General features: G+C 37.7%; 1 protein-coding gene across 10 annotated transcripts in view; it reads right to left on the bottom strand.

Annotated features, from left to right (window-relative positions):
• Positions 1 to 202: 202 nt before the first annotated feature.
• CSPP1 (centrosome and spindle pole associated protein 1) overlaps positions 203 to 25366 on the bottom strand; it is a 160686-nt gene continuing 135522 nt past the window's right edge. For 8 of the 10 annotated variants that reach the window (XM_070631520.1, XM_070631518.1, XM_070631523.1 and 5 more), the window contains 8 exons: positions 25159 to 25276; positions 20247 to 20386; positions 17522 to 17662; positions 15560 to 15606; positions 11725 to 11788; positions 5561 to 5670; positions 2925 to 3063; positions 203 to 1068 (listed from right to left, as the gene is read on the bottom strand). In XM_070631520.1, the coding sequence (XP_070487621.1) occupies positions 857 to 1068; positions 2925 to 3063; positions 5561 to 5670; positions 11725 to 11788; positions 15560 to 15606; positions 17522 to 17662; positions 20247 to 20386; positions 25159 to 25276 (971 nt within the window). In that variant the 3' untranslated portion in view covers positions 203 to 856. Of the gene's footprint in view, positions 1069 to 1654; positions 1772 to 2924; positions 3064 to 5560; positions 5671 to 11724; positions 11789 to 15559; positions 15607 to 17193; positions 17425 to 17521; positions 17663 to 20246; positions 20387 to 25158; positions 25277 to 25366 lie in introns of those variants that run through there. The other 2 variants (XR_011543364.1, XM_070631522.1) reach the window with 2 other exon arrangements.

The raw sequence follows: 25366 nt of genomic DNA on the forward strand, positions 1-25366 counted from the left end.
TATTTCCCAGCATTTGAATTAATCTTTCCTTTTCAAAGGCCCCTCCTGGAGTGATTAGGAAGACTGGCTCACTTATCCGGTGGTCTGTGGTAGTGCAGCAGGGACCCAGTCTCTGTCCTTGACCCTTGGGTGTTCCTGCCTCTCTGACTTCTAAAACAACTTGTCTAGAAACCTCAATTCCAGTTAAAATAAGAAATCGACATTGGCAATAAAAATAATTTATTTCTATCAAGAAGTAGTTAAATCATATAAATCAGTACACTTAATGCCTAGATTGGCACAAAAATAGAGGCAGAAAGTTGTAAGGTTTAGTGCATGGCTCATGGGAATCAAATGAATTACGATTCCCAGCATTCATACTGACACAGGTGCTGTAAATGACAATGGAAATAACTAGCATATTTGATTCTCTCATTACATAGCAACTGGAATTGTCCCAATGTATTTACTAAGAGATCTTGAATAGCGTTAACAATGGCAAACATACATATAACAAGGAGTATTCTGGTTTTACAGTACTGTTAAGACACTTGTGTTTTATTCACCTTATCTTACTGACAAGCAGAATTTAAATTAATGCACATATGGTAGTTGATTCCAAGAGTTCACTGCGACCCTAATTTCTGGCAAAATTGTACAAAAATAATTCTATACAATTCTACATTATATAAATTAATAATCATGGCCTTTTATTTATGTACATCATATACATCATCATGGGAAAAAGATACCTTATCTACAGATGGAACATAAGTAACTTCCAGGTAGGGGCCAAAAGTAGCACATATTATTAAAGGTTCAGATTTAATATTCCTTTCACCTTAAAAGGCACTGCTGGCTCCACTACATCTTTATTTTAACCGTGTGCAGTAGACAGGCCCTGCCAATTGAAAGTGCCTGGTTTTCCAGGAACCTGCTGCTGCTCCTGGCTCAGTTGCTCTGCCATGAATCGTTTCAGCGTTTCTGAGGTGCCCGGGCGGAGCCAGGGCTCAGTTGCAACAGAGTTTGATCTGTCGTCACCTACATGCTTCATGATGTCATCAGGGTCGACCAGTGAACTCTCGTCATCTAAAAGAGGTGAGACAGACATGACTCAGGAAACACAGGTGGCAGGCAGGTGATGCGAACACAGATCTCCTGTAATCTAACCCATTACAGCCTTGCATTTCTCCACAATACTATGTTCTAAACTGTACTATTTTGTCCAGGCCCCTCATTTTAGAGGTAGGAAAGCAAACCCAAGAAAAGGCCAATTTTATGAAACAAAAAACAGTCAAGTAAATAAGGTGACTCCATGGTACCAGAACCCATAGGGATTCCAAGGAAAGCAAAGGAGACTGCGCCAAACATGAAGTTGACCGTGGAAGTGTAGGTGGGCTTACTTGGTGTCACCTTCAGGAATGGATGCCATGCAAAAAACTTTTTTTTAATTTAGCAAAGTTTTAGAAATAGTCCCAACCTCTAACTGTAAGGAAATAATAAATCATTTTAGGAAATTACTTCCATTCTTACACCTAATCTAAGAGGCTGTGTCTACTCCATTAAGCAGTAGCTCTTAATTTGTTTCATTATTAACTAAATTCATTGTACTTAACTTCTATATCTGTGTCTTATTTATTATTAGATACAATATTAGGAAAATCTGTCTTCCTACCCTGTGATGTCAATTTCTTTTTTTTTAAATTACATCTCCTGGTCTGTGAAGGATTAGCCCAGCAAAGGGACATGTGCAATCAATTTAATAATCAATCCACATCGTACCAAAAAGCTCCTGTTTGAAAGGACAATGTTAAAAAAAAAAAGTTTTAGAAAACCTTCTGAAGGAGTAGAGTCTTAAAATGTTCTATCTTCTGTCAATTTAAATATATCCCTGTTAAATATTAATTCAACTTATTCTAAAAGAAATTGAGGAACAGGTAATTCTCAGTATAAATTAAAAGAAAATTCCTTTTAGCTAAAAAAAAAAAAAAGCACTGCTTTCCCCCATTCCCCATTTTTCCAGGCATGCAATGAGAAGTGCTGCTCCCTCACGTTACCATGGTTGCTGGTATTTGGTATGTAATTATAACCATCAGAACAGACGCCTTAACTGCTAGAGATTATATGAGTACAGTTTTAACACAGTATTAAAAGTAGGATCTAAAAAATACCTTAAAATAATTGCCACTAGAAAATTGTTGTAATGTAGTTTAACAGACTAAAGAGAATTGTCCAAATACATCACTCTACAATTTGCTAAGACTAATAATACAGTAGCACTTACTATTATAAAATTGTCCCATTATCCTAATGACTAGTAGCATTGACATAAAAAATGATGGTCTAGGGCTGGCAAAGGAGCCCATTAGTTGCCTAAGGAACCGTGCTGCCTGCCTGTGCTTGGTGAACAAGCTTTAACCAAAGCAATAAGAGACGGTGGAGGCCAACATAATGAGAAGACTAAACTTTGACTTATAAAAACAAGCAAACACTAACCTGCGGCTATTTTGCTTTGTCCATGGTACAGAAAGCCAAATAAAAAGGTAAAAAAAATTTATTTGTAAGTACTACAAACTTATAATAGACATAATCTAAAGAACTCAAAGTTTTAAAGATAATTTCTTAGAATCTCTCACTTCAGTGAGAGAAGTGAGATGCTGATACTAATCAGCATTTTCCCTGCTGAAAGCAAAGCTTGGGTATATTTAATAAGCAAAACCTTCATCTGTTTAGAATCCACTTGAAAATGGTACCCTCTCTGGTAGAAAGAATCTGACGCAAAATTAATCCTGAATCTCCCCGGAGAAGCTACTGTGTTCTAGGCCCCACAACTCAAAGGATTTCCAAACGCCTGCCATCTGCCCCCAGCCTCAGCGAAACTTCCAGTGAGCAGGTGTAAGAGTTCTTACAGAATTTGCTCTAGGCAATTAAACTTGGCCATTTACCTGTATTAATAGGTTTATTCTGAAGTTCATTCAATCTTCGCATTCGTTCCTCATTTCTCATTCTAAGCTGATCAATATTTAAACTGGATACAGATTTTAAAGAGAGACCATCTGGTGGTACATTAGGATGACTTTGTTCCTATAGTTAGAAAACAGAACTTCAGAGAAACGATCATTAACGTAAAATATGTTCAGAGTAAATCAGTGAATCAAAACGTGTTCTTGCCCTTGATAAATGTACAGTGTGATGGACAAAATAAAACAAATGAGGATCTGTAGCGTTTATATTCCAGCTGCCAGTGTTTATCCCTGCAGGCTCAGACTGAAGGTGTAGCATTTGTGGTAACATATAAATGCTGCCAAACTGGATAAAGGTGGGCAATCATAAGACATTAGAGGGAAAAAACCTGAAAGAGCACGGACTAAGAATCAGGCCAACTACAGTAATCAAGACAGGGTGGCAGTGGCCTAAGGAGAGACATACAGATCAACAGAATCGAAATCAGAGTCCAGAGATGAACTCTCGTGTTTATGGACAGAGGAGCGAACAACATTCACTAGGGGAAGGAACAGTCTTTTCAACAAATCGTACTAGAACAGCTGCATGTCCACATGCAAAAGGATGAATTTAGATCCCTACACCTTATGCCATACACAAAAATTAACTCAAAGTGAATCACTGACCTAAATTTAAAGGCAAAAACGGTGAAACTCCTAGAAGTAACTTTCATGATATTGGGTTAGGCAACAGTTTCTTAGATATGACACCAAAAGCATGCTCGATAGAAGATTTGATAAAGTTGGACCTCATCAAAATTAGATGTTTCTGTGCTGCAGTGGACACCATCAAGAAAGTAAAAGACGGGCCGGCCTAGTGATGCAGCAATTAAGTTCACATGCTCCATTTCGGCAGCCCGGGTTTCGCCAGTTCAGACCCCGGATGCGGACATGGCACCGCTTGTCAAGCCATGCGGTGGCAGGCATCCCACATGTAAAGTAGAGGAAGGTGGGCACAGATGTTAGCTGAGGGCCACTGAGGAGGATTGGCAGCAGATATTAGCTCATGGCTAGTCCTCCTAAAAAGAAAACCAGAACTAACAACAACAACAACAAAGCCCACAGAATGAGAGAGAATACTTGCAAATCATACATCTAATATGGGACATGTATCCAGACTATATAAAAAACTTACAACTCAACAATAAAAAGACAATCTGATTTCAAAATGAGCAAAGGATGCGAACAGACATTATCTCCAAAGAAGATATCCAAACGGCTAAGAGGTACATGAAAAGATGATCAACATCATTAGGGAAATACAAATCAAACCCACAAAGAGATACTCCACACTCACTAGGATGGCTATAATAAAAAAGCAACACGTGTTGGCCAAGGTGTAGAGAAACTGGAAGCTTCATACACTGCTGGTGGGAATGTAAAATGGTGTGGCCACTTTGGAAAACAGTCTGGTAGTTCCTCAAAATGCTAAACATAGTTACCATATAACCCAACCATTCTACTCCTAGTTATATATGCAAGAGAAAAGAAAATATCAAAAAACTTGTACATGAATGTTAAAAGCAGCAGTATTCGTAAAAGATAAAAAGGGGAAACAACCCAAATGTCCATCGAATGTTGACTGGATAAACAAAATGTGGACTATCCATACAATAAAATGTTATTCAGCAATAAAAAGGAATTATGCACTGATATGCTATAACTTAGATGACCTTTGGGGATTTAAAAAAAAAAAAAAAGAAGCCAGTAACAAATGACCAAATATTGTATGACCTCATTTATGTGTGTCCAGGAAAAGCAAATCTATAGAGACAGAAGGTAGATGAGTGGTTGCCTAGGGAAACAAGTAAGCATGTTACTGCCACCCGGTAAATAAGGTTGTACATATAATAATGCTAATGACAGCATTCGTCATTTGTTGAGAGCTCCCTGCGTACTTGACTCTATGCTAAGTGCTTCACATATGTCATATAACTATATTTCCATGTCATACATAAGGAACACAGTTTAAGAAATTGCCCAAAGGCGCTTACTCAACAAAGACAGGACATAGTTGGGACATGTACTAAGGACTCCAAAGCCTCCACTTTTTACTGGCTACACTGTAAAGACATTTACACATGTTCTGTGAAAAGAACATGGGTTTGATTATCAGCCTTCCTGCCTATGTGACCTTAGGCAACTTATCTGACCAAATGGAGAAGATGCCTGTATGGTAGACTTAGGTGATAAGGAAGTTATAGCAGATTTTCCAATAAATGGTATTAGTTGCTTCTTGTGCCTTCTCTGAAATCCGTTATGTTCTGCAAGGGGAAGGAGGAATGCTGGGGTGAGGCATTAACATTTATAGGGCAGAGATTCTGTGCCAGGTACTAGGCTTAGACTTACAGCCACCCTAAGAGTTAGGAAAATACTACCTCACAGAAGCCAAAGCACCAGAATTCAGTGCAACAGTCATCCAGCTAATTGGGTGACCCTAGATTGAGACCCCTGTCCACCTCTCTTCCAGAGCAAGTGCCCTTTCTCTATTGGACCACATGAATTTAACATGGGTCAGAACTTGGACCTCTCACTCCTAAAGTGAAAAGGGAAAAAGGAAAAGGATATTTCCTACATACAAAGTCCAGTCCTTTCAACTTGTTCCTCCTGCGCTCCCTTGCAGAGGGCAGCTGTGATGGTGGAGGGAAGGCATCGTCTTCAATGGCAGGATACGTCTCACCATAAGCACCTAGAAGGTCCAGACAAGGGAGAAGTCTTACACATCCACCATTTCAAATCATTTTACTCAGAGCTAAACCAAGACTCTGTCTTTTAATAGCTTTATTAAGATACATATAATAAAATTCACCCACTATAAATATATATAGTTCAATAATTTTTATAGAATTGTGTAATTATCACTAACATTCCTATCACCTCAAAAGGCTTCTTTGTACTCACTGGCAATCATTGCCTACTCCCACCTGCCCAGTCCCATGTAAATACTGATCTGCTTTCAGTCTCAACAGATTTACCTTACCTGAGATTCCATATAAATGGAGTTATACAATGTAATACTTTGTGTCTTTCACTTAGCGTAATGTGTTTGAGGTTCATCTATGCTGTACCATGTATCAGTAGTTCATTCTGTTTTACTGCTGAATAGTACTCCATCATACCACATTTTGTCTATGCATTCACCAGTTGTTGGTCATTTGAACTATTACTAGTTGGTGATTATTAATAATGCTGCTATGAACATTCATGGTCTTTGTGTGACCATATGTTTTCCTTTCTTTGGAATATTCTTAGGAATAAAATTGCCAGATATTATGGTAACTCTAAACTGCCAAACTATTTTCAAAAGTAGTTCTACCATTTTACATTGTAAGAAGGTTCTAGTTTCCTCATCATCAATACTTGGTATTGTCAGTCTTTTTGATCATAGCCCTTCTAGTGGGTCAACAACCTATTTGACCATGGAAGTGAATAGCTTACAATATTTAGAATTTTTTCCCTTACTCTTTATTTTGAAAAAATTAAAACCTAAAGAAAAGTTATAATACAATGAATAACTAAAATCACCATTTCTTATTTTGCCACATTTATTTTACTTCTATATAGATTTTGGTGGATTTTTGTTGCTTGTTTTTGCTGAACAAATTGCAGACATCCTGACACTTTGTTCCTAAACACTTCAGCATGTGCCATCTAAGAACAAGGAAATTTTACATTGATACAATACTATCATTTAACATAAAATTGATATTCAAATTTCTGAAAGTTAGTGTACAGCCTTTTTCCTTTTTAAAGCAGCAATAACTACATTTTATTTTATATAAATAAAATTTTATATGGGGTTTTCTAAAACTCCAAAAACACAATTTTCTGACTTCATTATAGTAGTCCCCACCACTAATTCACACTCTCTCTCTTTTTAATAGACTTTATTAGTTTACAGGAGTTTTAAGTTCAGCAAAACTGAGTGGAAAGTACAGAGAATTCCCATATATCTCCTTCCCCCAAAACACTCACAACTTATCCCACTATCAGCAGCCCCCACCAGAGTGGTATATCTGCTAAAACTGATGAACTTACATTGACACATTGGTATCGCCCAAAGTCCATACTTTACATTAGGGTTCACTCTTGGTGTTGAACATTCTATGGGTTTTGACATGTATCCACCAGTATCACACACTAAAAATCCTCTGAGCTCCACCTATTCATTCCTCCCTCTGCTCTAACCCCTGGCAAACATGATCTTTCTACTGCCTCCGTAGTTTTGCCTTTTCCAGGTCATACAGTTGGAATCATACAGTATGTTGCCTATTCAGACTAGCTTTTTTCACTTTTATATACGTTCAAGGTTCCTCCACATCTTTTCATGGCTTTGTAGCTCATTTCTTTTTAGCACTGAATAATATTGCATTGTCTAGATGTACCACGGTATATTTATCCATTCACCTACTGAAGGACATCTTGGTTGCTTCCAGGTTTTGGCACTTATGGATAAAAACTGCTATAACCATCTGTGTACAGGTTTTTGTGTGGACACAAGTTTCAACTCCTTTGGGTAAACACCAAGGAGTGCAGTTTCTGGATTGTATGTAAGAGTATGTTTAGTTTTGTAAGAAAGTGCCAAAGTGGCTGTATTCCCACCAGTGAGTGAGAGCTCCTACTGCTCCACAACCTTGTCAGCATTTGGTGTTATCAGTGTTCTGGGTTTTGGCCATTCTGTTAGGTGTGCAGTGGTATTTCATTGTGTTAATTTGCATTTCCCTGATGACACAGGATGTGGAGAATCTTTTCATATGCTTATTTACCATCTGTATGTCTTCTTTGGTGAAGTGTCTGCTTGGGTCTTTTCCCCACCTTTTAATTGGGTTGTTTTTTTCCTTATTGTTGAGTTTTAAGAGTTCTTTGTATATTTTAGATAAGTCCTTTATTAGATATGTCTTTTGCAAATGTTTTCTTAACATTGTCCTTTGAAGAGTATTAGTTTTTAACTTTAATGAAATCCAGTTTATCGGTTATTTCTCTCACAGATTGTGCCTTTGGTGTCATATCTAAAAGTTATCCCCAAGTTCTTCTAAGTTTTCTATGTTATCTTGTAGAAGTCTTATAGTTTTTCATTTTATATTTAGGTCTATGGTCCATTTTGAGTTGATTTTTGTGAAGGGTGTGTCTAGATTCATTCTTTTGTGCAGGGATGTCCAGTTGTTCTAGTGCCATTTGTTGAAAAGACTGTCTTTTCTCCATTGCACTGCCTTTGCTCTTTTGTCAAAGATCAGTTGACTATACTTGCATGGTTCTATTTCTGGACTCTATTCTGTTCCACTGATCTATTTGTCTATTCTTTCACCAATACCACACTGTCTTGATTAGTATAACTTTATAGTAAGTCTTGAAGTCAGTTAGTGTCATTCTTCTGACTGTTGTTCTTCAATACTGGGTTGGTTATTCTGGGTCTTTTGCCTCACCATGTAAAATTTGGAATCAGTTTGCCAGTATCCACAAAATAACTCATCAGGATTTTGACTGGAATTTCCTTGAATCTATAGATCAAGTTGGGAAGAACTCACATCTTGACAATATTGATTCTCCCAAGCCATGTACATGGACTACTACTCCCTTTATTTCTTTCATGAGAGTTTTATAGTTGTCTTCATAAAGATCTTGTACATATTTTGTAAGATTTATATCTACGTATTTCTTTTGTAACGGGGTGCTAATGTAAACGATATTGTATTTTAAATTTGAAGTTCCACTTGTTCATTGCTGGTATATAGGAAAGTGATTGACTTTTGTGTATTAACTTGGTATCCTGCAACCTTGCTATAATTGCTTATTAGTCCTAGGGGGGTTTTTTGTTGAATCTTTCAGATTTTCTATAGACAAACGTCATCTGAACACAAAAACAGTATTATTTCTTCCTTCCCAATATATATACCTTTTATTTCCTTTTCTTGCATTACTGCATTAGCTAGGATTTCCATAATGATGTTGAGGACTGGTGAGAGGGGACACCTTTGCCTTGTTCTTGGTCTTAGCAGGAAAGTTTCTAGTTTCTCATCATTAAATATGATGTAGGCTTTTTGTAGATGTTCTTTATCACGTTGAGAAAGTTCCCACATATTCCTAGTTTGCTGAGAGTTATCATGAGTGGGTGTTGAATTTAGTTCAATGCCTTTCCACATCTATTGATAATGATCATGCAATTTTTCTTCTTTAGCCTGTTGATGTGATGGATTGTGGTAATTGATTTGGATGAATTATATTAATTGGATGTAAACCAGCTTTGCATACCGGTAATGTATAATTCTTGGTTGTAGTGTATAATTCTTTTTCAGTTTTTTAAGTATGCTTTTGGGGGAGGGGAGAAGACTGGCCCTGAGCCAACCTCTATTGCCAATCTTCCTTTTTTTTTTTTTCTCCCCAAAGCCCCAGTACATAGTTGTATATCCTAGTTGTAGGTCTTTCTAGTTCTTCTATGTGGGATGCCGCTACAGCATGGCTTGATGAGCAGTGTATATGTCCATGCTCAGGATCCAAACCAGCAAACCCCAGGCTGCTGAAGTGGAGTGCACAAACTTAACCACTCATTCACAGGGCCAGCTCATATAATTCTTTTTATACATTGTTGGATTCAATTTGCTAATATTTTGTTGAGAATTTTTGCATGTATGTTCATTAGAAATATTGGTCTGTAGTTTTCTTGTGTTGTCTTTGTTGGTTTGGTATTAGGGTAATGCTGGACACACAATGCGTTAAGAGTATTCCCTCTGCTTCTGTCTTCTGGAAGAAGCTGTAGAGATTTGGTATAATTCTTCCCTGAAGGTTGGGTAGATATCATCAGTGAACCCATCTGGGCCTGAGGTTTTCTGTTTCGGAAGGTTATTAATTATTGATTCAATTTCTTTTTTTTTTTATTGTTCTCATAGTCAATTTGGGTTTTTCCCCCAGCTTTGCTGAGACATAACTGACATATAACACTGTGTAAGTTCAAGGTGTACAATGTGACGATTTGATATACCCATGTATTGTGAAATGTTTACCACAAGAAAGTTAGTTAACACATCCTTCACCTCACATAATTACCATTTTATTGTTGTTATGGTGAAAACATTAAAGCTCTACTCTCATAGCAACTTTCAAATATATTGTTAACTAGTCACCATGCTGCACATGAGATCCCTGGAACTTACTCATCTTATAACTGAAAGTTTGTACCCTTTGACTAACATTTCTCCAGCCTCTCGATTTCTTTAATAGATACAGGCCTATTCGAAGTGCATTTCTTCTTGTGTGCCTTTTGGCAGATGGTGACTTTCAAGGAACTGGTCTATTTCATCTAGGTTATCAAAAAAAAAAGAAAGCATTGAAACTACCAGCCTTACCCACATTCATTAGAACAGTGGTAGCACAGTGGTGACCATAGGATATTTGTGGTGACCATTAATCAGAAAGACAGACTGCTGTATCTTGAGTCTAGAACGATGAAATACTCTAACACACCATCCTGAATGCCCCAGACTGTCTCCACTGTTAGCAAGGACAGGTCACACTTCCCTGATGCCTCCACAGACAAGCTATCTTCCCATCCCTATTTCCTACTGGTTTCTCTATCTTTACTCACTCTCACAATATGACTTCCTTGGAAAGGAAAAACTCATTTAAGAAGAAAAAACTGGAAGACAAATATAGGCTAGTTTAGAATTTTTATCACATGAAATTATAAAGTAATCCACATGAAATATAACTAATATGTAGAAGAGAGAATTCCTTGATGGCCCTAGGATGGCAGAAATGCTTATGATCAGAGTACCTAATTATAAGCATATATCACAATACTTAAAAGATCCCGTGGTACCTTCACATATCTTCTGAAGACTAAGTTATATGCTTACAACTTTTTAAAAGTGAAACAGTAAGATAATTGTAGATTCACGTGGGGTTGTAGGAAATAATAGAGATCCCTTGTACACTTTGCCCAGTTAACCCCAATGGCAACATTTTGCAAAACAAGAGCAACAATCTCACACCCAGGACATTCATACTGTTACAATCCACCAATCTTATTCAAATTTTTCCAGTTTTACTTGTACTCATTCGTGTGTTTGTGTGATTAAGCTCTACAGCATTTTATTGCCTGTTTACATTTGCTTGTCAATCCCTATTGTCAAGATTAAAAACTGCTCCAAAACCACAAAGATCTTCATGTCACCCTTTTATAACTACACACACCTCTCCTTACCCCCTAACCCTGGCAACTGCCAGCCCTTCTTTAAAATTTTGTCATTTCAAAAATGTTATATAAGTGGAATCATACAGAATGTAACTTTTGGGGATTGGATCTTTTTGTTCAGCAATATTTCTCTGGAGAGTCATCCAAGTTATCACGTGTATCAATAGTCTGTTCCTTTCTGGTGCTTAGTATATTCCATGGTATGGACGTACTACAATTTGTTTAACTGCTCACCTGTTGGAGGACATCTGGGCTGATGCCAGTGTTGGCTGTTAGAAGTAAAGCTGTTATGAAAATTCATGTACAGGTTTTTGTGTGAACCATTCCTATGACTTCTAAAGTTCATATTAGTTATTCTAATTTTGAAAACTTTGTAAGTCATATTTGATGATTATCCATTAAGTTAGTAACACAGAATATTCCTTTTTTTTACCACATTTCACAAGAAAGACTAAAGAAAGTATCAATTTTTTAAGTATAGAGAAAAACACTTAAAAGAAACATAAACAATGTTTCACATTTGAACAAACAGATTGGTAAAATAAATATACTCACCAATAAAAGCACTATCAGATTCCAATAATGAATTTTTCAAGAAATCATTAGTGTCACCTCCAGGCTAAAAGAAACATCATATATTAATGACTATTTTTATTAATCCTCTGGAAAAACATCAAATTTGTACTAAGAGGCACAAGTCTTTACACTGTCCGCAATATCAGCAAAAGAGGATGGGGACAGGTAGGCCTGGCTGCTTCCCTCCTACACTGCATTCTGATGCCCAGCAAACACAGGAAAGGCAAAGCATGTAAACTTCCACCAGGGAAGAGAAGACAACAGTAAGACTTGATCTCTCCAGCCTAGAGATTTTGGCAAGCAGACTTCTACTCCCTAACTCCACTCCTTCCTGCCCCCTTGTGGTTGAAGTCAAATAAAAGGCTCACATTGGTGATAAAAACTATTATATTTTCATAGAGTATGAAGCAGTCGACCCAAGTAAACATTAAAAGTCTTTAAACCATTGCCAAGATTCATTCATTCTTTCAATAAATCTGTATAGTACACTTACTATTTCCTCCTTGCTAGGAACTGGAAATACAAAGATGAGTAAGAGCTTCTGCTCTGGAGTAGATCATAGTCCAGTGGCAGAGAGAGGCATGCCCTCAATAATGACAGCCCTCTGTGACAGCTGTCACAAAGGCATAGCAAAGATATAGAAGGACACAGAGTAGGAGAAAAATATAATGCTAGGGTTGGGCTTGTAATGAACTCTCAAATGAGAGGTAACTTAAATTTATAGAGAGAGAATTTTACACTAGGGATAATGTCACCCTATACTTTGGAAGGAACCTAAAGTCACCTAACACCACCTCCATGCACGTCCCCCACAGATTTCTAGGATTTGCTAGAAGACTCCAGTGAAGACCTATCCATTAATTTTTAAGGAAATACATTCCACTGAGACACAGTATTAATAATCAGAAGGTTCCTCTCTTTCACTGAATTCTTCTATATACTGAATTTAAATCTCCTTGTTAATTTACCACCCATTGACTCTACTTCTGCTTTCCAGCATGATAATAGTAGCGTCTAATATTTAACAAATGGTCTGAACCAGCTGTTCTTAGCACTGCACACATATTGCCCAACCTCTCTCCTGCATCACAGTCCTTCACATAACTGAAAGGAGTGATCACAGTCCACCTAAGCCCTGTCTTCTCCATGACAATCTTCCCCAGTTTTATCTTGTGTTTCTCATATAATCCAGTTTTTAGGAAGATGAGGAGCCCAACATTTATTAGCTTTTTTGTAACAGCCATGATAAACTGTTGGCTTATGCTGAGTTTCTACTTGGTGTTATTAATCCAGGATTTTAACCAAAATCCCAGATGTTAAATTTCAGTATCTTTTCACTGAGAAATGTGCCTGCTACATACAAAGAACCTACTGACCTGTAGAGTATTCAGGAATAGGTGTCAATACGTCTCAGGCCATGAAGTACAGGGACAAAGAGGTGCTCCAGAGTCCAGCCTGGGTTCAGATCTGGGCTTTACTGCTCATCAACTGTGTGATCATGGCTAGCAGTTTCCTCTGATGTAAAATCAGGACAACCATACCTTGTTGTGAACTTTAGAGTATATGAATGTCAAGTACCTCCCACAGGTACAGAGTGTGGTCAATAAATGGTAGCTATTAGCAACATCAAATCATCATCACTATTATCAGTTCAAAACCAAGCACAACAGCTACCAACCGGTAAGCCTGGGCACCTAATAGGCTAGCTGAGTCTTACTTTTATAATCTGAAAATGGGAATAATACTGGCTGTCTCTTTAGTGTGTGTGGAGATTAAATTTATTTCCAGCCTTGATCTTTTCCCCTGAACTCGTTCTCTTATCTGTCTACTCATCAGCTCCAATTGTTTGTCTAATAGGCAGCTCAAACTTACCATGGAAACTAAGTTCCTAATCTCTCCCCCCCAAATGTTTCTCCTGCTTCTCTACCTCAGTAAATAGCAACTCCCAACCAAAACCTTGAAGTCCATCTTTGACTCCTCTCATATCCCACATCCAATGTGTCAAAAATCCTTTCAGGTCTCCTTTCAAAATAAATCCAATCACTTCTGACCAAGTCTGTGGCTCCCACCTCAGGCTAAATCACCTTCAGTCTTACCTAGATTATAGCAGTAGCCTCTTGTCCCCCTCAGTCTGTTCTCAACAAACAGTAGTCAGTGATCATGTTAAAACATGAACAAATCGTGCCACTCCTCTGCTCAGAAACTTTGGGAGTTTCTCATCACATTCCCAGCATAAAGGGCAAAGCCCTCTGATGGCCTGCGAGGCTCTGCTCTCCAGCCGTCACCTAACTCATTTGCTCCCACTCGCCCTTGCTCATGGCTGTGCAGCCTCCCCGCCTTCTCACTGTTCCTAGCATGGACCAGGCCTACTCCTGCCCAGGGCCTCTGCCTAGAAGGTTCTTCCTCCAGATGTGTCCCCCGATATTTCACAGGGCCACCTCCCTGATGTCCTTATTCAAATGTGGCCTACTCAGCAAGCCTTCCATGTTCACTGTACTTCAAATTAAACCCTCTCACCCCAGTATTCCCAAACCCCCTTTCCCAGCTATCATTTTCTCCAGAGCCCCACAATTTAACACACTATATATTTTACTTATTTGTTTATTTTCTCTCCCTCTTACCAGAAAGTAAGTCCTCAGAGAGCAGAGATTTTTGTTCCTTTTGTTCACTCCTGTACCCCTACCACCTAGAATAGTATCTGATCCATAGTAAGAATTCAGTAAATATTTGTGGAATGAAAATGGCTCATCCCTTCTCTCCATTGTCTTTGCACAGATGTCACCTCCTAAGGATAAGAGTGACACTCTTGTTGTTGTTAGTGCCATCAAGTCAATTCCAACTCCTAGTGCCCCTGTGGACAGTAGAGCAGAACCCTGCCTGGTCTCTTGCACCATCCTCTCATGAGCTTCTGGTACTGTATCAGACAATGCTCTACTGCTATTCATAGGGTATTCATGATCAATTTTTTCAGAAGTGGACTGCTTATACTGAGAGCAAACATTTAGACTGCACTCATGATGGGCCAGGCCCTATTCTAAGGGCTTTTTTTTTTTTTTTAAATATATTTTCAGCCATCCTTTTTTTTTTTTTTTTTTGGTGAGGAAGATTGGCCCTGAGCTAACATCTATTGCCATTCTTCCTCTTTTTTTCTTCTCTCCCCAAAGCCCCAGTACATAGTTGTATTGTAAGTCATTCTAGTTCTTCTATGTGGGATGCCACCACAACATGGCTTGATGAGCAGTGTCTAGATTCGTGCCCAGGATCTGAACCAGCGAACCCCAGGCCACGGAAATGGAAAGCACAAACTTAACCACTCAGCCATAGGGCCAGCCCCCCAAGGGCCTTTAATATATTATCTCACTTAATCCTCACAACAACCCTTGAGCTATTTTTCATTTCTTTAATAAACATTTATATAGAAATTATTACATGCTAGGCCTGTCCCTAAGTGCCTTGCAAATATAATTAATTTAATCCTTATAACCATCCTCAGAGTTAAGTACTATTATCCCATTTTATAGAGTAGAAAACTGAGGCTCAGAAAGATTATATAATTTTCCTGCAGTCACACAGCTAAAAGCAGACTACCTGGAATAGCCTAGCTCAAGAGTCTTGTTTTTAGCCATTACAGTATGCTCTCTCTACATTCTGTACTAATACATCTCTAGTTAGCCACTACACCGATGAGACAAGATTTAAATTCTTTATTAATTCAGTATTCTTGAAGAATTCAAAATTGGAATGCACACTCATCATATTCCTAAAAATTTTACCCCCCGAAAGCTAACTTGAAAAATTATAACTGATTTCTCACCATCCTGTGGTCTCGCACTTTAGCACTTGGGATGGCATCCAAGTCAACTGTAATCAGTGGAGAACAAAAACAAATTAAAAGGTTAGAAAATGTTTAAAAAATAAAAATAAATTTTGGAATATCTTTTGTGACTAGCTTTCTACTGGAAATTACTTTTCAACTATTGTATTTCAGAATGTTTTTAAGATACGACTTGTTTATCAATAAATATAACCCAGCATCCATTCTAGTTGGATAAAATTCTCCCATTCACATTAATGAATATAAAAAGTAAAATCATTGTGAACTTAAAATTAATGCCTACAGAAAAAGAAAACAATGCAGGATTCTTCACCATCTTCTCTCATATGTCTACACTCTGTGTAGAAAGCGGTTGAGTGGAGTTAAACAGGGGACTCCCTCACACGGAATTGAAGGAAGGTAAATGCCAGGCACCTGGTTCCAGGGGCAAAGGTTTTGGATCAGATATCCCAAAGGCTTCTCTGATGTGACCAGTGTTCCTACTTCTGCCTCTGAATAGTGCATTTTGTCCTTTTACATACTGCCTTTGGGAATAAATAGGCTGCCAACAATAGGCTGTTTTCCTACTTAGATATTTTATAGCCATTTTTGTGATTGTTTCTATAAACATAAACCATATTCTTATGAATTAAGTCATCGTAGTGTTTGCTGGAAGTTGAGGGATGGTTGCTATGAGAAATGGATACCCTCAGTGCCAAAATGCACCTGTCTCCACCTGAGGACTATGTTAGGGCTAATCAGCCTCAGTTGCCAAGATCGCATCAGATCAGATCATCAATTGGGTATCCTAAGGAAAAATTCCACCAAAATGGATGTAAAGGTTTAATAATGTACTTGCTTCTCTCTTCTCTCCTGATGATATGCCTACTATTTATCATAGAGTTTGGGTTATTCTGCTGTCAGAAGGTGATCTATGAGACCATTGTTAAAAATTCTGTACAAGTTGGAGGAAAGACTTTCCCTATATACAATTTTTATCAAAGTCTTGACCTGTGATCTGGGCCCAAAGTGGTACACTACTTACTCCTGTGATACTGTCTCATGCCATCAAAAAATGTTCCCCAAATTCTGCCAGCCAGACTAGCCTGCTAAGGTAGGGTCTTAAATACCCCTAAAAATAACTGGTAGGACCATCTCCTCCTCTTCTTGTTACCTGATTGTTGTGTTTTTATAACTCATTTTCCATAGCCACCCCCAATGGCCTGAAGGCTGGCCAAGCTAGTGAAATACATGTGAAGGTCACGCAGTACACCCAGGTCAACAGGGCCCATCAATGCTCTCTGAGGCAACTAGCTCCACTCTGCCTCTAGGTGCCTGCCCGCCCACCCCCACCCCCGTTACACACTCCCAAGGGACCCCAGATTTCTCTTTTGTAGCATTTATCACACTTATACCCATTTAGCATCTAACTTCTCTAATCCAGTCTAAGCTCCTTGAGAGAAGTAGCATATTTCATTCATCATCATATCTCCTAGATACGGATCAGCACCTGGGCTCACAGAAAGCACTCAGAAAGTATCTGTTGATTGGCTGATTATACAAGAAGATATTCATAGCCAAGTCTGATGCTTTACAGATTTTTATGCCGTACCAAGATTTAAACAGACACACACACACACAGTAGAGAAATGCCCCGTAGGGCACTGATGTGTTTGCCCAGCATTCCTTCCCTTGGTTCCCAGTTCCTGGTGCAGATGTCACCTGGCCTAGTCAAGGGATTCAGTCCTCTGGCTGTGGTGAATGGCTGGATGCTCCTCATGCATGGATGTATGACCCCAGCCAAGCCAATCAGAGCCCTCTCTTGGACTTGTTCTTTTCTGGGACTACAAGCCAGTGAAGGGAGCCTGCTTGGGAGTGAAATCAAAACAAGAGACGGAGAAAGAAAGCTGACAAAAAAACAACCTATTGATACTATTTGAAACAGTAATGATTATTTCTTACCTTCAGCACCTTCCTGCATTTTTATTCTATTCAGTCTCTTCTGCTGCTCTCTCAGCAGGGCTTGCTGCTGAATCTCTAAGGTGTGACGATCTCTTGGAGGGTCTGGGTACATAAATTTCAGATCAAGTCGTGTTTCTGAATCTGTTGCAAAAAATAAGTTATATAACTAAGTTAAATCTTGTTTTCAAATGAGATTTTATAAAACTTCACTAGAAGTATCATATGAGTAACCTAATGTCAAAATCAAGGAACACTATAAATAATGGGACATCACCAAAGTCAAAGGACATTAAAATCATCATAAAACTAAAGAACATGAACTTAATATTCTTTAAATAAAGCCTTTTCACAAATTTCCCAACATTATAAGGAAGTTCCCAGGACAAGCAGCAGCTTATTGACGGCTTCTCCATCCCTACCTCCCCACACCCCCAAAATGCCCCCCTGAGAATGCGGCAGGGCAACCAAGTACAGGTATATCCAAGTGGCAGTGACATGGCTCTAACTCAGGCAGCCATGAGACAGTGTAATCACAGCCACTCCCTAAAATACACTGGAAAAATGAAAACATAATGTTACTGGCCAAGTAATATTTTAACCCTTGCAAATATCATACAAAAAGCAAGATAAATGCAGGCTGGCTGGAACTTTAGGAGGAATGTCATTACTGGAGGAAATGACAGTCTAAGTAAGAATCCACTATGCTGCGAGTTCAAGAATATCAGTTATCAGAATAAAAATGTTAAACCCTAATTTTTAAATCTCGAGAATAAAAATATAGTTCATACATTTAAAAAACCTTGAAAATATTATTCCCTTTCATCTACTAATTACACTGATGGGGTATAATTTAAAGAAATGATCCTAAGTATATAAAAAGTTTTATGATCAGAAATTATTAAAATAATATAATAGTGAAAAATGGGAAGCATGTCGAATATCTAAGAATTAGAAAATGATTAATAGGAAAGTTAACAGAAGAGACCCCGGATACGTGAACTTGGACTGGACCACTTCCAGACTCAATTTCCTCTCTATAAAAACCAAAGATATCAACAACTAAGTCATATGATGAATGAGGACTAGAGATGGTAATAAAGGGAAACCAATGGCTCGATTTTAGGTCTCAAGACCTCTTTACACTCTTAAAAATTGAGGACCCCAAAGAGCTTTTATTTATGTGTATCTCTCTGTCTCTCTCTCTCACACACACATGCACACACACAACATATTAGCAATTAAAACTAAGAAATTTTTAAAACATGAGAATACACAAGCACATATTCTATTAACTTCAGAACAATGAGGTCATCACATGCCATGTAACCGCTGGAAAATCTGTACACACATGAGAGAATAAAAATGAAAAAGACAAATAATGTCTTAGTTTATAATAAAAACAGTTTTGAAATCACAGGTCCCCTGAGAGGTCCCCATCAAACTCTCAGATCCACTGGCTTAATACAATGCCTGTCATATACTAAGTAATCAATAAATGATAGCATTAAAAAAAACTATAATATATGTAATTGATGACACTTGTAAAGCTAAATGAAAACAAGAGAAAATTAAATAACATAATTATATCTTGTTTTTCTTTGAATTTTTTTCAAGTAGGCTCAGAAGGAAGACCAGAAAACATACAAAATATTAATGGTGTTTATATTTAGGTGGTTTGAGTACAGTGATTTTTCCCCATCTTTCTGTATTTTCAAAACTTTCTATAACAGATATTATTTTTAAAAATAAGAAAAAGAGGAAAAGTTTAAATTCTGGTTTATCTGCTATAGGTCATATGACCACACATATTCGCTTCCTCCACTGCTCTGTAAAGAAAAATACCATATAACACACATTTTGGTTCCTCTACACGTTTTCGGTCTTGCAGCCCTCTATGTACCGTGGCAATCCTATTTCCCTAACAAGCTTTCTCTCCTCCTCCTAAGTGGCTACGTCAAATCTTCTCTACTCTCTTCCTTGCAAAATCCTGTATTTCCTTCTGTCTACTCAGGAACCCTGCTCTCTTCAGTAATCATTTCCTCCCTCTCCTATATCCTAAGCCTCTTCACCCTGTAATAGTTCTTCACATTAGCATCCTAACAAGTTCCTCCAGCTCTGGATCCTTCTCTCGTCCCCTTCCCATCCAAGCTTCTTCCATAGGTGGTCTTATACTTATAGCCTCCAACACTTTGCCTTCTATCCAATCCTCATTCCAAAGTTAACTGGCTTCTGATTCCATAATTTCACCAAAAAAGATCCAGTTGAGGTCACCAGTGACCTCTCATCCAACTGACACTCTCCAATATTCTTCTGACACAATCCCTTCTCCTTGATACACTCTCTTCCCATTTCTCAGGATACTGCATTCTCCTGCTTTTCCTCCAATCACTCTGGCTTTTCCTTCTCAGTCTCTTTCCTTCATGCATCTTACTCTGTCCATCCTCCACAAAATGCCAAGTGCCTCTCTTCACACTGTTTTATGTGATCTAACCCCTCCCGAGGCTTTAACAGCTATATGCTCTCCAAAAGAAAACAGCCAAGCTAAAGTGTCATCTGCCAGATTGGTAAATTGAAGAACTAGAATATAAAGAAGTTTCTTCTGTCATCACTTAAAATAAATATCATGGATGAAACTTTAGAAAAAGGATACAAACGTCTTTAAAACATACTTGAATATGGGTAGAATACTCTTGCTATATCTTTCAAACAGCAGCATTCTACTTACCTCTATCTTTCAGCTCATTAAAGTCATGAATATTCTGAAAAGCAGTAGGGTCTAAGCCCTTAGGTGACTGCCTTCTGACTGGAGCTTGCAACCGATGTCTAGCCATGTCAAATATATCCATAGGATTCCTTTCTCTTTTCCTACAGATAAATGACAAATTATGATAAATATGTTTTATGGGAAGAGAATCTGAGTTCCTATTTAACTCCCTGTAAAAGAAACTTAGCATCTTTCAACACATTACAAAAATTTATTCTAATAGCTGTTATTTCAATCCCCAAATATTTAAAAAATACGTATTACTAAGGTCAATGTTTGTTATCTTTCAAAATGCTCAGATGTAAAGTATCTTATTAGAAGAGTAGAACGGTTTAAGCTTCCCCTTAAGATGTTCATGTAGTAGAAAGATCACAGTCTTTGAGGTCAGAGAAACCAAGATTCAAAGAGCAGCTCTGCTATTTACTAGCGGTTTGACTTTGATTTCATCATCTATGAGATGCAGATAATATCCATCCCTTTTAGTCTTATGAGCATGAGAATTACATGAAGTTATACATTGTAAAGTACCCAGTACAATACTTGACATGTATTAGGTACTTGATAAATGTTACCTTCCCCTCAGCCTAACATAGAAATTATACAGAGAAAGACAGTATTAATATGCTGCCCAATAAAACGGGTCTTATCCACAGTCCCCAACACTGATTTTACAACAGGCTTTCAGGGAACTTGACACCTAATTAGTCAATTAACACTCTAGTCCTGCGGTACCTAGAAAGTTAACATAACAGGCAGGTAGTTTAGTAAGGGGATTTTCTGCTAGGGCTTTCGAGCAGTGATGATAAGAGAGGAGTGGAACAGGGGATGGTATCTCGAGCCCTGAAAACAAAATAAAACCAGTATCTCCTGCTGATTCCCACAGCACTAGCAAGGTCCCCTCTATTTTTGAAAATGCAGCTCTAAGGTATAGATGTAAGAGAGTTGGTGAGACTCCTGCCTTCGTTTCTTTATTCACTAAATCTTCCCTAAGCACTTAGACAGAAATAGCTGGGATTCCAACAAGCAGTGCCCCAGCTCTCAAGGAGTTTCCTTTCAGGGGCAGGACTCACCAGGGCCACAAAACCGCCTTGTCAAGGTCTGATACAGACCCCCCTAAGAGGGAACCGCCTAGGGTGACAGGAACTGCAACGGAGATTCATTAACATGCACAACAAATACTAAAAAGGCCTCTAGAAGGCCATTAAATTGGAATCCTGTCCAGTTTCCATGAACACTAACAGTTAAAGAGGCTGCTGAGTTAGGAATTAGGTTGTTAGATCTTCTTTGCATGTGAGCTGGCTCGTGTTTGTTTTGTGCCTAGCATACAGTAGGAGATCAATAATGTGAAGATTCTTTTTGTGAAACTATTGTAAAAGTGGAACAAAGAACCAACCCTGAGATGTTTCTGATCATAACACATACTAAAATTACCAAGGTAAATCATTAACCAAATTTTGCTACATAATGGTAATTCTAATATATATATCTAACTTCAGGCAGCACATAGAATTTATAAGGTACTTTCAAGTACACACATTTATTTATTCTTCAGTAGAATCTCATGGGGTAGAAATTATTTATGATTTGCAAATGAGAAAACAAAAGGTGCCTAGTTTCTCTTTCTTAAATCATACTGGTTTGCCAAAAGAGAAGCACAGTCTTCAATTTATGAATGAAAATAAAGAAAATGTCAATAATCTATTACATTGAAACAAACATGCTCATTTGCAATATGGAAAGCTGCAATAGTTAAGGCATTTATAACATTCTAAAAGTAAATAAAGAAAAACTATACTGACCTCTCAATTACTTAGAAAAAGGTGACCTACTAAAGAAGAATTATTCATTGAAAATTACCACCTTGGGTTAACATTTCATTATATAGCCTGTCTATATCTTGAAATTTCCCCACTATGTTTACTTAGCCAGAACATGCTTGGAGAATGCCAACAAAAATCTAATTAAAGCATAATTAGGCAAGTTAACATACTGCATTAAAATTCTACCACATACTGGATTAGAGTCAGTGACTTCAGTTTGAATTTAATATACATACAAATTGATGGACATAGGGACAATTAAAGATATGTTTATGACTTAGTATACATACATATATCATCGGTCCATTGAGGACCTAGAAGCAATGACACCCACTAGCAACAAGCATATCCAGCATCCAGAGCTTGGTTTCTAAATACCATTTTCCTAGAGGAATCAGAGTGCCTTGGAGAAATGGCTGATTCTAGGGGTAGGGCAGGGGAAATACAAGATGATCCTGGAACATCTTGTAGCATCAGAAAGTAAGGAAGTGCTCAAAAAACCAAAGGCTGGGGACATGTATCTCTTTGGAGATACAGGAGCCAATCTGAAAGAGCTCTCACTGGCCAAAGCTGCAACAATTTGAAAAACAACATAAATAATGTACTACTGGATTATAACCCAAAGTACAAAATAAATATACATGAGACAACAGTGATATAAAAAAAAGACTGAATAAATAAATAAAGGGAAGAGAAAGGACAAACCTTTCTTACTGAAGAATTCTAACTAATATATGTAGAACACATCCTCTTCAGGAAATAGAGCTTAATCCTACCTCTTCTGCAGTCTTGCAAGTGTGCTAAACTTAGTGATTTGTGTCCAAAGAATAGTAATTTTGCAGTGGAGAAACCTGGCAAATACCACTTTAACCAAATGATGAAGGTTCCCATCCCCAGGGATGTCTTGTGGATGTCACGTACTCCGACATGAAGTGATGAGAAGGGCACCAAGTGCTCGTCTTTCCAAAAACTCTTAACCCGTCTCATCGTGAGAAAACATCAGACAAACCCCCACTGGGGGACATACTACAGGATACCAGGCCTGTTTATGACTTAGTATACATACATATATCATCGGTCCATTGAGGACCTAGAAGCAATGACACCCACTAGCAACAAGCATATCCAGCATCCAGAGCTTGGTTTCTAAGCTCCTCTAGACTGTCACAGTCATGAAAAACAGGAAAGACTGAGAAACTGTCCTGGACCAGAGATGCCTAGGAGACCTGACAACTCAGTACAATGTGGTACTCAGTACTGATTGGATCCTGGAACGGAGAGGACATAGTGGAAAAACTAGAGAAATTTAAAAAGTCTAGAATTTAGTTAGCAGTGACATTCCAATGTCAGCTTCTTAGCTGTGACAAATGTACTCTGGTAATGTAAGATGTTAACACTAGGGAACACTGGGTGAGGAGTATACAGAAACTCTCTGTACTATGTTTGCAACTTTTCTATAATCTAAAATTATGTCAAAATAGACAATTTATTCTTTTAAAAAATAAGCACCTTCTTTAAAGAAAGTGTGGTAGTTGCTACTACATTGATTTTACAACCTACTAAAAGACTGCAATCTGTAGTTTGAAGAACATTGCTTTATAAAATTTAAGGGTCTTTTTGGCAAAAATGATCAGAAATGTTTGGTAATCTGTAAGTTATTTTGCTGGAAAATAGTATTTCAGAAAACAATATATGTTGGAGGAAAACGTAAAAGTTGGCTTTAAAATGTAATTGTCTGTGATTATTCCAAATAATTTTCTGAAATTTTCCATTCCTATATTATTTTCCCCTCAGGAACTAAATTTCTACACCTGATTTTCTAGAAGAAAGGGAAAGTAAAGAGATTATTTTTATAACTGTCTAGTCTGTGCCTTCTTCTAGTCTTGTTTAAACTACCTCTGTCCTATCTTATGCTTCCTCATCACTTACATTAGCTTGAGAAGCAACTTCTGCATCCCCCTGCCTTGTGTACATAAGATCCAGTATTAGTCAATTATTTGTCATTCACTGATTTCTGTAGTGAGACAAACAATCCATCCTAAAGACACAGCTATAAGAATGGCCTGCTTCCAAAACTGACTTTTCCTCTAAGTCTAATCCTATTAAACATTTCACGGTTAGGGACAGTATTTTTGGTTCTCCTTCAAGAAAGTGCTACTTCTAGGGGGCTGGCCCCATGGCCGAGTGGTTAAGTTCACATGCTCCACTTTGACGGCCCAGGCTTCGCTAATTCGGATCCTGGGCGCAGACATACACAACACTCATCAAGCCATGCTGTGGTGGCATCCCACGTAGAAGAACTAAAATGACTTACAACTAAGATATACAGCTATGTACTGGGGCTTTGGGGAGAAAAAAGGAAAAAAAAGAGGAAGATTAGTAACAGATGTTAGCTCAGGGCCAATCTTCTTCAGAAAAGAAGAGAAAGTGCTACTTCTTCTTTCTTCCTCCCCACTCCCAACCTTCTGTTACTACCACAACCATCATCACCATTGTTATAAATATATTATTGCCAATACAGAAGGACAATTAAAATGCTCAATTTTATATTAAGTTAAATATTCATTAAATAGCTCATTTTCATAGTGAATAAATTCTAAAATTGTGGACAAATGTTTTATGAAGGTAACTTTATCCACATAAAATTGAAGAATGTGAATCAAAAAAGCTTCAGTTAAGAGTTGTTTTGCCATAAAAGAAAAAAAGAAGGAAAAAGAAAACCTACCACATGCTACAAACACAAATAGACTCAAAAATTCATATACTATTTTGGATTAGTTGCAACAAGTCCCTCCACCCAAATATAATTTATTTAGCTAGATTTCTTTGGGGGAGAAAAGGTTATCTCAGTCATCACAATTCCACCAACAATCTCTTAAAAACTTTTTCAAGCGCACAAACTATTCATTCTAACAAAGGTGACTTTACAATAAAGATTAATTAATCCTGTTCCAAAACTACAGAATTACTGGATAAATTCTGATTGACATATGATTCTTTATCCTGAACACAAAAAATTCAAGAACAGACAAAAAATGCAATTCGAAACTTGCCTTATATGAATTTCATCATCAATGTCCATGTGTAGCAATCGCCCTTGTAGACGCCGCTCTTCACTACGAAGCTGTTTTCTCATTTCTGATAATTCCATAATTACATTTTTTTTCTCCTCTGCAAATTATCATTGATAAGTAAAAAATGAGACAGGTATAAGAACAAAAGATTAAATATTAAACATAATCTGATTTATTATAAAGCTAA

The sequence above is a fragment of the Equus przewalskii genome, chromosome 8 (assembly GCF_037783145.1).
Source record: "Equus przewalskii isolate Varuska chromosome 8, EquPr2, whole genome shotgun sequence".
NCBI lineage: Eukaryota > Metazoa > Chordata > Mammalia > Perissodactyla > Equidae > Equus > Equus przewalskii.